We start from the raw sequence: 11,749 nt of genomic DNA on the forward strand, positions 1-11,749 counted from the left end.
AAGCGAGTTCGCCCCCCCCGCCTCGGGGAAACCGGAGCGGGTATTTGTGTTTCATACCCCGGCTCCGACACTGGTTCTGTTTCTGAACCCGAGCGCTGCGAGAGAGCCCCAGTGTAAGTGGCCTCAGCGCTGGTACGGAGTGACAAAGCCACAGTGCCTCTGCCGCGGCTCCCTCGCGGAACGCACGCTGCCCTTGGAAAGGGTGTCCCTGGTCCCGGGCGGGGAGCACGGAGCCATTGCACCCACGACAGCATTTTGCTCTGAAGCAGTGCCTCAAAAATGACATGAGTTTAATAAAACATCTTGTATTTAGTTGAGATTTCCCCTTTTCACCCACTAAAATAGCAATTCAATTTGTATAGCTCAGCCTACCTGTACACATTAAGTGCCACAGGCTTTATTTTATCCAAATAACGTGTTAAATATTTCACAAAGCTTTTAGGCTACTGATGGTCTTTAAGATAATTTTCAAGTATAAAGTTTTCTACAAAATACTTTTATTAGAAGGACCCAAATTAGCACAGGCTGCTCTAGCAGGGAAATTTTTTAGGAAATACAATGTGTGAAGAAAAAAATAAGGAAATCAAACCAAACCCACATGGGTATGTGTGCCACCCAAGCTAATCAAAACTGTCCTGAGAGCAAAATAAGCCGCTTTTAAGCTTCTTATTAAGTAGTACTTCAAGCAAAACATTAAACACCAGTAAGGATAAGGATAATGATAAAATTACAGCAGATCTCAAGCTGTATGTTGTCTCAACAATGGATTTAATCAACTTTTCAAGTAAACATAATTTTTCTGATAAACAGCAGAGTATGTCTGATGGGTAGAGGAGGAAACAAGACAAGTACATATCTAGCTGCTCTCTGGAGATCATCCAAAATGCATGTCTCACCAAGGGGTGATACCCATGTCACCATGCCAAAATGAGGTATGCCAAAGGCATCTTAGGCAATTTTTTTGCTAGATGGATGTGCTCTAAGTTACCGTTTTGACAGACTGAAGTAGTGTGTTGATTATCACAAAAACTTGTTTATAGCCTCAAAGCTTTTGGTGCTATGTATAGCATCCATATATTGGTGGCATGCACAGGAGCATGGACATGTCTTAATGCATCAATATTAATTATTCAGTATTAAGTCAGTAAATATAAATGAGCTTCATATGTTCTGTAAACAAGTTTAATTCAAAATTTTTATAAAATACATCTTGTATTTACACACACACCTCATCTAAAAATATGAGTTTGTTGAATGCAAAGTTATTACAAACTATCAGAATCATTTGAGAGCTGTTTGTATGTTTCTTGCACAACATATGCAAAAAGTGACCCTAAAGATACTAAGATTAAAAGGTGCAAATCTGCAATTGTGTACAAAATATGTACTATGTTAAGTGCATATCTACATTGCATATTACACATGTGCCAAGTCTGTGGAAAGGAACAGTTAAAATTGCAACTATAAATTTCACAGAACATTACTGGAAAGGGAGGCAATTGGACACTCAATAGAACATTCTTGCATCCTGTCAATATTCATAGTTCAGATGCACAGAACACCTCATGAACAACTATGGAAGAAAGAACTAAGCTTGAAGCTCTCCGACAGCCTAGTAACCCAAAAGTGTTCTTGCCCTTCACCTTTGTGGTGATGGAAGTTAAACGTATTCACAGGGGCTGGGTGGAGTCTTATAACAATAGTTGGATAGTCCTGTTAAAAAAAAGAAATAGAAGTCATGAAAAGAAGAGGTAAAACCAGATTATCATGCAAGATTCCAAAGCTAATATGGTTTTTTTAAATACACTGTAACTTCCTTTTTCTTTTGAGAATGTGGTATGAATGCTCTCAAAACACTTGTAGGTAAGAAATAAGCTGCTGCTGGTATAAATTGATTTAGTACTACTTTGCATTAATTCCACCACAACTTCTTCAGAAGTCAAAAATCAGGTGAAATGTCAATCACTCTACTAATTTTTCTCTTTTTATATATTACAAGCTCAAGTATTACACTACAGTTAGTCCAGCACTAACTTCAAGTAGTTCCATTTAAAACCAACACAAGCATCAGCCAGGAAAGCTGACTGAATGAGCTAAAGGTTTGTGGGAGAGTTGGAATTTAATTATGTATTTTGCATCAGTAATGACTGGTAAAAATAAGTCCCCAAGATGGCTAGTTACACAGTCTAAAAAGCTGAAAAGCTCCAGTTCTGCTATGGAAATATGTCCATCAGGGATCGAAGACAGCCCTTGCTATTACCTTGTCATGGCTGATTTTAATTTGTAGCAATAAAAAAAGGGCAGGGGGCAGAGCATGGGAAATGCTTTTTTTCTGTTACCAGAAAAAAAAAAAGAAACTTCAGAGCTATGTGTTGATACCAAATACTGAAGATTGCAAATGCCTATATTAGTACCATGCAAAGTGAACTTCAGTGGACTTCCCTTGTGAAGAAATATTACCATAAGGACCATTATATAAGCAATCAACACAGTACACAGGAAATATTTAACATGTCATCACATTATTACATAATCCTTGGAGAGTCAAAATTAGCAAGACTCTAACTGTTACTAAGGCTGTAACTCTGCCTTATTTAGTGGAGGGAGAATCTGGCCTTCCAAATCTTTCTTAGTTCTCTTTACAAAGGATTAATAGTATTGGTGCAAGAAAAAAAAAAGGATGCATGTTAAATACCATGCTATTAAAAGCAAAACAGAGCAAGATGTTGTAAAACATAGTTAGGGAAGCAAAATTTTTATTTTGTCATCATAAAATAACATTGTTTAAAGATCACACAAATTTGATAGATCATCTTTTTTTTCTCCAACATTAAGCCAGCACTAGAGTTGAGAAAGGTGTTCACCCATTTCTCTGTAAATTTATACTTTTAAGTAAAATAATTTGATTCTCTAAATATGCATTTTAATTAATTATGTCACGCAGTAAATATCTTGCTCCTTTGGTCAGAGATAGTAAATGAAAACTTCAAATACTTGTATCTTCTATTTTTAAAAACCCAATATACATCCTTAACCAAGGAGTATTTACGGTACACACAAGCCATAGATACAAAATACACAGTATATACATGTTTTGAAAACAAATTGGAATTTATAAAAACTCAACAGCCAAATCACAGTAATTGAGGCACTAAATTAAAAGTAGTATCTTCTTGTCTTGATTATACAGACTATTCTGTGAACAATCAGGACTGTTTCATAAATATATATTATCTACAGAATTTGCTGTGCCAGAAAAAGACAGCTGTGTTTAAGCTCAAAAGAAAAATTGCACTTTGAGATTGTTAACAGTTAACTCCTCATTTTTAATTCTTGAATATAGTAATCTGGTCCCAGTGCTTTTGGCACAGGTATTGAGTTGCAGTTTTGCTACGCTTTGTTATAAAACACAAGGTCCTTTGATTTTGTTCATTAAAATCTGAAGAGTCTTAAACAAACCTAGAACTTTGATACAAATCTATATAGCTACAATTGCTTCATTAAATAATATACACAAATATGCTCTTCGATCTTAAAACATCTTGACAACTGGATTCAAAACAGTCACTTGTATTATCTCCAGCCTTCTTAATCTTACACATTATCAGTCTGCAAGTGACTGAAATACGGTTTCTGGCCACATCTTACACTAGATCAGACCCCAGTATACAAGGACAGAAAATAAATGTATAATAAAAAGATTGGATAAATTAGAAGGGGTTTCTTGGTCTTGAATTCTTCTCCAACTAGTAATGATGCAGCACTGTATGCAGCCCAAAAGACTCCAAACAACTGAAAAAGAAGATGAAGAGTCTTAGCTGACACCACAAGAAAGTCTCTCCAAATACCACAGTAAAAATCACTTCTTCTCTCAATACAATACAGAGCCAGCCCTTAAGAAGTAGTACTTGTCACAGCCCAAGTAGTTTTGGCCATTTGGGGCTTGTAATGCATTTTCATACTAGTGGTGCAAAGACAAGAACCTTGCAGAGATTCACCCTGAAGTTAACATAAGGCTGTTAGTAGTAGTCAAATAACAGAGGTTTCATGAACATATATTTATTTTGAAGTTATATATTAGTTAACTGGCAAGTTAATGATTTACTCTCTATCGTTTATCAGTAATTGCAAATTATCAAATCACAAATACAGCAATTTTGTTATTTATCATACACTCTAGTTGTATTTCAATTATACTGTTTACCAGCAAGCTAAAAGGACAGAAACAATGAAATCAACAAAACCCCCAGAAAGTGAACAGCTTATCTCATAACAGAATTTTATCAGTTAAGCTTCCCAGACTCAGCAGTAACTTCAAAGGCTATTAAAAGGGTTTTAAGAAGTACTGGAAGTGTTGAAGAGTGTTATGTCATTCTGGGATCTTTTAGGGAATGTTGCTGGTTCCATAGAAGGTGTCCAGCAGCAGGTGGTATCAGGCAGGTTATTCTTTGTGCCATACCTTCCCCATCTCTAAATCAGAACAATCTTTACCTTGTCTGCAAAGGGTATCGAGAGCTTTGTACTGCTACCACTACAGGGAGGTCTCAGAACAATGACTAACGTCATATTCATGCTGCAGCGACTAAAAATAAACTGGACGATGGGGGAAGGGAGAGAACAGCTTATTTTCAGATTCTTCATTCTGAGGTTTTATTATGCATTCTCTTCTCAAAATGAGAATCCTGGTTTTTTTGTAGTGCAACTATTAGAGCACAGCAAAATACTTAAATACAAGCTAGCCTAGTAACAACAGGTGTTGTTATAGCAACAGCACTGTATATGCCCAAGCACTCAAAAGGAGCATTTAAAACGACATTCACTTTCCACCACACTAACCAAAAGGATCACAGAGCTCACTTTGTAGTTATGAAAATTTTGACACATCATTATGTTTTCCTGAACAGATTACTTGAAGTGTTAAGAAAGTGACGTAAAAATAACTAAACAATTCTCAATAGATGATATGAACTTACTTTTATTAGGGTAGAAACAACTTCAAATGATCCAACCACCAAAAGTACAGGTGCTATGACAATGAGGGGAAGTAGGGAATATCCTATTACACCAAGAACTTGGCCATAAGCAACCTGAAATTTTCAAGCACACAAAAATAAGCTGTGCCGTACTCAATCTCTGTCACCAAATACAATTAGTTCTTGTTATAACACTATGAATAACAATTATAATGTGTTATACTCATGAAGTTTCCGCTAACAGAGGCTTGGTAGTATAAAAACTGGTGTTGTATGCTGAACCTTAGAAATACGTTGTCTTTTTTTTTTTCTTTACTGAAACACTGTAAATGATCACTTTCAAAGGAAACATTTACATATGATACCCAGGACCATAGAACTGTAACAGACCTCTCAAGGACCAGCTGTAGTCCTAGTTGTCCCAAGCAGTAAAGACATAATTTCTGCATTAACATACTCATATCCATTATACATAAATAAATACATAAAGTACATGAATGCTTTTGGTGTCACCTGAAACTTGATCCCTGTAAGGCACAGAATTCTTCTGATTTCCAGCTTCAATTTATTGTCACTACCTCGAACAGAGTTGTTCCAAGTACTTCCATAACTACTTTTAGCTTCAGAAGGAAATGTGTGATTTTCCCCTACTATGGTCTGAAATGTTCCTGTGCACAGCTAGGCTTCTTGGATTTAACAGGAGAAATAGTGGCATCTTTTAAGCATTTTCTTGTGGATGATAATCCTTCACAATCAGCTCTGCTAACGTATACTTTTTCTCCAGTTTATACATTCTGGTAATTCCACATTTTAAGCTGCAAACCAGATTGATTTAAGGGCATCTGGACTGTGTTGATATGCAGAAATGCCATGCAATCACATTTATAAAACATTTTTCCTTCAAAGCAGCGTTCACACAAGAAGACTAACAATTATGATTAAAAGGAAAATCTAAAAAGTTTAAAGTAAATAACATAGGACCTCTGCAACACTGGTGCATCATTAATGCAATATCCATAGTAAAAGTATAGAAATCAAGCATCACTGAATATTTAGTTCTCCACGACACAGTTCAATGCATTTTATGCTGCAGATCCATTTTAAGAAGTTCTATCCTCCTGACTGTTCCACTGTAGCTGTCTGTGGGCCTTGCTCTAAGTCATTTTTTGTTGTTTACACCTGAATCACTTAGTGACTCAATTTGGAAACAGCTCAAGCAGCTATTCCAACCCTGCTGGTGCAAGCAGCTGGAGGAAGGGATGCAGGCCACAACTCCAGCTGGCTCTGCAGTTGAGAAACATGCACTGGATTTCATACTTTAATGGGTTTGAACTGCATCAGGCCAGGGTCGAAAACGAACACTGGCAGGTGCTTTACACACAAGGACATCTAACTGCTGTTAGCTCCCCATTTGAAAAAAAAAGGTCCCATTTAGCCCAGTGACCAAAAACTTGAAAGCATTTCTCCCTCAAAAATTGACTTCAGTTCTGGATCACAGGAAGCTGGTAGAATTTCTGGGACTCATAGTACAAATTTCCAGAATGTTCATCACTTCCAAGTGCACAATCCCTTGCACAGAGAGATTAGATGATGATATCTGTATTTCAGATTTTACTTTGGAGACTGAGAACCCGAAATGTTGACTTAGCAACTGCATCCATTCTTAGCTGACTACAAGATCCAAAGCCAAGCACTATGAAAACCCAACTACTGCTGAAAAACATAGTCAAGAGACTTTACGTTACCTCCCTTTACATCCTTTTCACATACAGGTACTTACTTCTCCTCCAAGAACTCTGGCCAGTAAAAAAATTGTCAAGGATCCAAATATCCAAATAGTTATAATCCAAGAAACAACCTTAAGAGATAAAAAACAATTCATTTGTATGAGTAATTGTCATTGTGAAAAAGGAAAATCCATTTCCATAATCGTTTTCACTGCAGTCAAGGATTTTATTATGAAAACTGAATTCTGAATTGTGGCAAGAATAGTGTTCAGTAACACAATGCAATTTGCAAATAAAGTTCAGAGGTTACATTTACAGAATCACATTAATGGTAAATTTGGTGTACATGCAATGTATTTTGTAACTACTGTGGCAGGAATAGGAAGTTAAAACTACCCTAAATGCCTTCACGTCTCATCTATTACAAAATATGGGCTCAGACAGTTTTTAAGTCAGCCCCACCAATATAAGGAGTTGGAATTCTTCTTTCACCTATAAAGACGCCACTTCATTCTTTACTCAAACTGAGAACGCTCAGAAGACACAGGGCTTTAATTCTCAGTGGAACCTGATGATGATGACAACTTAATAAAGAGCCTCAGATTCCTGGGACCAAGTCTGTTGTTATTTTTTCTTGCTTCTTTCATAGTTATGCTCTTAAACTACAGAAGAAATCCTAAAATCATTCTCTAGCTTAACAGAACTTTCAAATTAACTTAACTGGTTTTGGTGTTGAGCCACTGCAAGGACTAGAAGTAAAGCTCTCCTTTTTGAAATGCCTTTTTAGAAGGAAACAGTCTAAGTCCAGTCTCTGTAATTCCAAACATACAATGACTGAACTTAAAAAATTAAGTCAGTACTCAGTTCAATACTTTGCTTAATTAAAAGTTCCAGATTTCCAGAAGAATGAACTAGGGAAAACCAGATAAAAACGAAAAAAAATATAGTGGCTTTATGCTATTTGTGAAAATAGCACATGGCCTCCTTTTACTTCCTGCTTTCCTCCACTGTCTAAAAGAAGAGGACCAGATTAAAGTCTTAGAGCAGGAGTGCTCATCTCTCCCCAGCTTAGAGCCCACCTTTGGGTTCATGTGTCCAGCTGCTGTCAGTCATCCTGTTGCTAGCTTTCCCTCCTCATACATATAAGAGCACTCTTGCATCCATATGGTAAACCCACTGTTCCTAAGAAACATTAGGCCCAGTGCTCCTGTACAGGAGATACACAAACTGCAGGAGGTGGTTCATCTGTCACAGGGTCAAGGAATGGTCCTTGCTTTGCCAAGGAGGCAGGCGAGCGGTTCACCCAGAAGACTTGAACAATAAAGTGGTTTAGTCTACTCACTTCAAGCCTCATGGAGACAGGATACTGAGAGTGAATTCTTAGTCAGCATTTGGTACACCATATTGAAGCCAGAGGTCCAAAGGGAATGATTTTATTCCACCATTCACACAAATCCTTGCATAAGCACATTCTGCTAGTTTACATATGGCTTATTGCCATACTTGGTCACATTTAAAACAACTGCAACCACACATTTAGTCATAAAGACTTCCAATGCAGGAGCACCTAGGCTTACATTCAAATTGTTACTATAAATGATAACACTTCTTTATTTTAACCAGAACATAAAGAAAAAATCTAACAGTTTATGGAAATCAATTAAATATGCACAATGCCTCTGAGTAGCTATTCACCCTGGAGTTCAAAAGGAATTATGGAATTTTTGACCAGAGGAAAGTTATTTGATTGTAACTGAGCAGGGAGGACAAAATAGCAAATATCACTAATGAAGATTAAATATACCAGATAACAGCAGTCATATAGTATGAATTAAATAAGCAGCTTTATTTGTCAGGAAATTGGAATTCATGGCATCCAAACAAATGCTTTTTGGTAACATTTTTTAGTAATAAAAAGCAAGGTAACAAAAGGTTACAATTAAAATGGAAAGATTCACTAATATGACTATAAACCCATCAGTATCAATCTGGTTCCTCTAGAAACCACATCTTTCCTTTGTTTTACTGTATAAAAACAAACCTGACATTTCATCATGATTAACTTATCCGTGGGCTATTTAATACATTCCTAAATGCTGTCTTTCTACATATTAACTTGAGAAACAGCACTTGAAATGCCCCACATTAGTATGTGAAAAAAAGACTTTCTACCTACGTAAGAATGCAAATTGCTTAGCAATCACATCCCCAAATTTAGTTCAGATTTCGTTTTAGTCAGAAGATTTATACCTACCTTAAATTGTCCATATAATGAAATCATTGAGAAGAAGAGGACAACTGCCAGAGGACCCCAAAAGTCTGGATTGTCTCTCACTACCTGCCTATTGAACCCAAGAGATGGCATAGGCATCAACACACATCGAATTTTGTAGTAAATATCCTTCAGATCAATGTCGAGTTCTTCCCTGAAATTGTAAAGCAAGTGAGCATTACTATACACCACAGTAACGAAACAGACCTAAAAAAGTAAGTACAGGGGCAAACAGTAGGTTTATAGAGCAAGTCTCCTGTCACCCACAAGGCTTTCTGAGGCCATGACTACAGAGGAACAGTTTGTGCACAGTAAAGCAAGGCCATACCTTCATGCACATTCAGTAACTGGTGGGACACAGTTAGATTTATTTAGTCACTCAAAAACAAACTATATGACTGAGAACAGAAAACATACAGAGCATACCCAGACCAGGCTGCATGGGGCTCTGAGTAACTTGGACTGGTGAAAGGTGTCCCTGCCCAAGGCAGCAGGGTTGGAACGGGATGATCTTTAAGGTCAACCATTCCAACCCAAACAATTCTATGATTCTGTGATACCCTGAGAGTCTGCATTAAGACAGGAGGTCTATTTTTCTGACACACGAGGACAGGTGACATGTTTCTATCACTGTAACTACTTAAAATTCAAAGACGTGCACACATAATGTCCATGTATTCCTATGCCAAGCAGTTTGCCACAAGCACACTTACTATGAAAACATTTTATTTTAAATTCTGCAAGAATACCATTACATTCACTAATATTAAACCGTTCCAAATACATCACATAAAACCAATTTTTTAAAAGAAAATGGAGCTTAATTTCCTTCAACAACAGTAGTTTTCAACAGATCAGCTTACACCAACTGTTTAATTTCTAGCTTGTTTCCAATATGGGTAAAATAAATAGAGGTCACTTGAACTAGCAGCAGTATGTATCAACAGATCTTGCCCTTCTCTCATTGCATTCCCGCTTCCTGTTACAAACTCTCTGAAAGCAGATACAAATTGGCAGGAAGACTCGTCTGCCCAGGAGACTCCCAACTGGTCCATGTTGCCCTGACTGTCCTAGCATAATGGGAAGGAATCAGACTTCCCAAGTAATGGGCAATTCCATTTCTTTATGTGCAGAACCTCAGCCGTGACTGAGGAGCTCTGAAGAGTTGCAAGAGACTTCCAGCAGATATACTGCTGTATATTTAAGTACACAGCGAAGAAAAATGTAGAATATTTAATATCCTAAGTCCATTCATGAAGGTTTTATCCAAGGCTTTGGTTTTTTGGCTTTTTCTTCAGAAAAGCTGAAGTGAGAAATAAATGCAAAGACATGATTCACCACAATTTCTCTTTAAAAAAAAAAAAATTAAATACTGCTAATTCAGTCCCTCAAGGTAATTTTTGGATTACTATTACTGAAGCTACTTCAAAAGTGGTATTACTAAGTAGTGACTAAGTAACAAAAATTGTTCTTTAACCAACCCTGAATCTAAGGAATAGACTAGAAGCATCTATCTTTCACCACTTCTCTAAAAAGGATGTAGCATCCCTATACCTTACTCTGAAGACTGTGTAACACAAATATTGGCTGTATAGAAAGAATTCTTTGGCATTGTCTAGGGCTTCTGACAGTTCCTCATGTGAATAAATCTTTTGTATGAAGCTGACAGCTACCTCACCTGAAAGTGATGGCAGCTGTATCAGGAAACAAGTGTCTGGAGTAAGGCTGCCCAATGAGAAAGTTAAAAAAATAGTCTCACTTTATTGAACAAAACATTCGCACAGTAGCACTGCATTGGTGAACTGCCCTTAACAGGCTGCTCTTCTTTCAATCCTTAATAGGATTCAGATAGCAAGAATTCATTATGGCACATGTTTCTGGGAATAATCAAAACAACAAAATTACACGAAAGTCAGAATTCCTATGTTGTCACCTCACTACACCAGTCTGTTTCTTAATTAAAAGTCTGGGGTTTACAAAACAGACTTATGCACAGAAGGAGCTACTTCTGCACACTTTAACTTAAACCACTTCTCAAGTAGCACTGTCATTATTAAGCTCTCCAGACACCTGTTGTCTCCCAACACTCTCATCTGAGTTCTCCAGAGTACTCTCTGTCTCACTCCAATTTTTAAAAGCATCATTATGTTTAATTCACAGAAAAACACTGAGACACTGAAAATGAAATTGCTTAGATGCAGAACAAGGACCAGGCTGCCTGACTCACAGTGTAGTAACCTCAAGATACAAACTTTCTTCAGCCAACCATGTTTCTGTGAACAGAACAATGGATGCAAGACTTTCAGTTTTAAGGAGGTCATTGTCTTTCAGCACTAGCACCCTTTTAATCTAGCTTTATAGTAAAAGGCAGCATCAAAGATTATAAAGTTTGCGCTACTTTGGTTCTAACATCCCTACTGTAATAATCATGATTCACAATGCTTTTGCTTCAGAATAACTGACAGAAATGATTGAGATTCACTTAAGAGGAATCTTCCCACAGGATTGTCTTAGCCTTTGATTATTTCACAATATCAAGAAACGTGAATGCAAAAGACACAAAGAATACAGTCTCATTTTTTTAAACCAAGATCAACAGATAAAAGCAGAAAAACCATATAAGCTTTATACTTATAGAGATTAAAGCCCATAATGAGAAACAATGTTTCCATTCTTGCACCAGAAAACACTCATTGGTCAAATAATTTGTCAAACAGAATTCTAGGCACAGCACAAGGCTGGGGGACAATGCAAGACTGAAAGTTGTTTGTTTTCCC

The 11,749-nt window shown here is 37.0% G+C and overlaps 1 protein-coding gene across 1 annotated transcript in view; it reads right to left on the reverse strand.

Annotated features, from left to right (window-relative positions):
- Positions 1–1,160: 1,160 nt before the first annotated feature.
- Positions 1,161–11,749, reverse strand: part of YIPF4 (Yip1 domain family member 4) — a 95,656-nt gene continuing 85,067 nt past the window's right edge. Inside the window, exons 4-8 of the mRNA XM_017744996.1 lie at positions 11,200–11,321; positions 8,955–9,126; positions 6,754–6,831; positions 4,974–5,087; positions 1,161–3,792 (exon numbers count right to left, since the gene is read on the reverse strand). Of these exons, the coding sequence (XP_017600485.1) occupies positions 3,655–3,792; positions 4,974–5,087; positions 6,754–6,831; positions 8,955–9,126; positions 11,200–11,321 (624 nt within the window). The 3' untranslated portion in view covers positions 1,161–3,654. The remainder of the gene's footprint in view (positions 3,793–4,973; positions 5,088–6,753; positions 6,832–8,954; positions 9,127–11,199; positions 11,322–11,749) is intronic.

The sequence above is a fragment of the Corvus brachyrhynchos genome, unplaced genomic scaffold, assembly GCF_000691975.1.
Source record: "Corvus brachyrhynchos isolate BGI_N302 unplaced genomic scaffold, ASM69197v1 scaffold70, whole genome shotgun sequence".
Taxonomy (NCBI): domain Eukaryota; kingdom Metazoa; phylum Chordata; class Aves; order Passeriformes; family Corvidae; genus Corvus; species Corvus brachyrhynchos.